We start from the raw sequence: 1,161 nt of genomic DNA on the forward strand, positions 1-1,161 counted from the left end.
CAAAGTAAATGGAAAGGGAATAAAATGGTAAACTCAGCTAAGTGACTGAAATTTTCATCATCATCATCATCATCATCGTGGTGGTATATCACTCCCTCCGTTCCTTTATATAGTGCTTATAGATTTTCGGCATTTGTTTCAGAATATAAGGTTGTAGCTTAGCTTTTTTTCAGTTACCCCTCCCCGTTCAGCTCCCAAATCGTTTAGCTCCCAAAAATTGTTATGGTAAGTTAGAAAGATATGGATTTACCAAATTTTACGTTGATCTCAAATCGTTCATCAAGGGGTCTTGTGTAAAAAAATCTTTCTTTATTTAATTTAGTCTTGAAAGCAATAAGACTATAGAATGGAAGAGAGGGAGTACAATGGAGGACAACCAGCAAAGTCACATGCCAGGCCATTGGTGCAAGAAAGCACATGTAACGAGCGGTTGCTACTAATTGGGTCCCCAGCAGCTGAGATACATCACCGTCCTCAACCCTTCCTCGGATTTCTGTGCTCGCCGCTGCTCTGCCACCGCCGCCGCAGAGGCCGGAAGCTGCTTCCTGCCCTGAGAGACGGCGCTGCGGGTGCTGGCCTTGGCCTTGGCGGCCCGATGGATGGACCTGAGCGCGTAGTTCCAGCGGCAGAGTCCGGCCTGGTCCTTGAGCGCCTCCACGGCGCCCACGCTCATCGCCACCATCCAGGATGCCTTTGCTCCGGCAGCCATCTCTTCTTCTTGCTGGGTTGGTCGAGACTGCAAACTGATTTGTGATCGCTGTGTGCGTGTGTAGTGTTGGACTTGCAGAGTAGTGAAAGAACTGAGTCGATGCTTGTGCTGTTGGAATGAGGGGTAGGAGTAGGTTGGGTTATATATAACGGAGGACGTGAGCAAAACAGTTGGCCGCAGGCACTGGTTTCCAAGGAAACAGGGCGCTTTCAGAGGCACTTTGCTTGCGTACGCCGCACATCTCGCTATCGTCCCGGAGGTGCTCTACCTGTCTCGCCTTGTTTATTTGCGGCGGATGGGGCGGTTTTGTCCGTCGCGGCCAGACCATGCCGGCAGAGATAATAGTATAAAATACAAATCAACTCATCTGATTTTCAGTAGATATTATTTCATATGTATAGCGGAAATGTGATATGGCTCCCGGGTGCATCTGCACTTGCGCGATGGACCAA

The 1,161-nt window shown here is 49.0% G+C and overlaps 1 protein-coding gene across 1 annotated transcript; it reads right to left on the minus strand.

The window, feature by feature from the left end:
• Window positions 1–344: 344 nt before the first annotated feature.
• Window positions 345–847, minus strand: LOC139835348 (uncharacterized). Its single transcript, XM_071825205.1, has one exon. It carries the CDS (start codon window positions 707–709, stop codon window positions 437–439), a length of 273 nt encoding a protein of 90 aa, XP_071681306.1. The 5' UTR covers window positions 710–847; the 3' UTR covers window positions 345–436.
• Between the last annotated feature and the right edge of the window lie 314 nt (window positions 848–1,161).

Source organism: Lolium perenne, chromosome 2, assembly GCF_019359855.2.
Source record: "Lolium perenne isolate Kyuss_39 chromosome 2, Kyuss_2.0, whole genome shotgun sequence".
NCBI lineage: Eukaryota > Viridiplantae > Streptophyta > Magnoliopsida > Poales > Poaceae > Lolium > Lolium perenne.

Coding starts and splice junctions, on each gene's coding strand:
- LOC139835348 (XM_071825205.1), bottom strand. CDS start 709: ATGGCTGCCGGAGCAAAGGCATCCTGGATGGTGGCGATGAGCGTGGGC.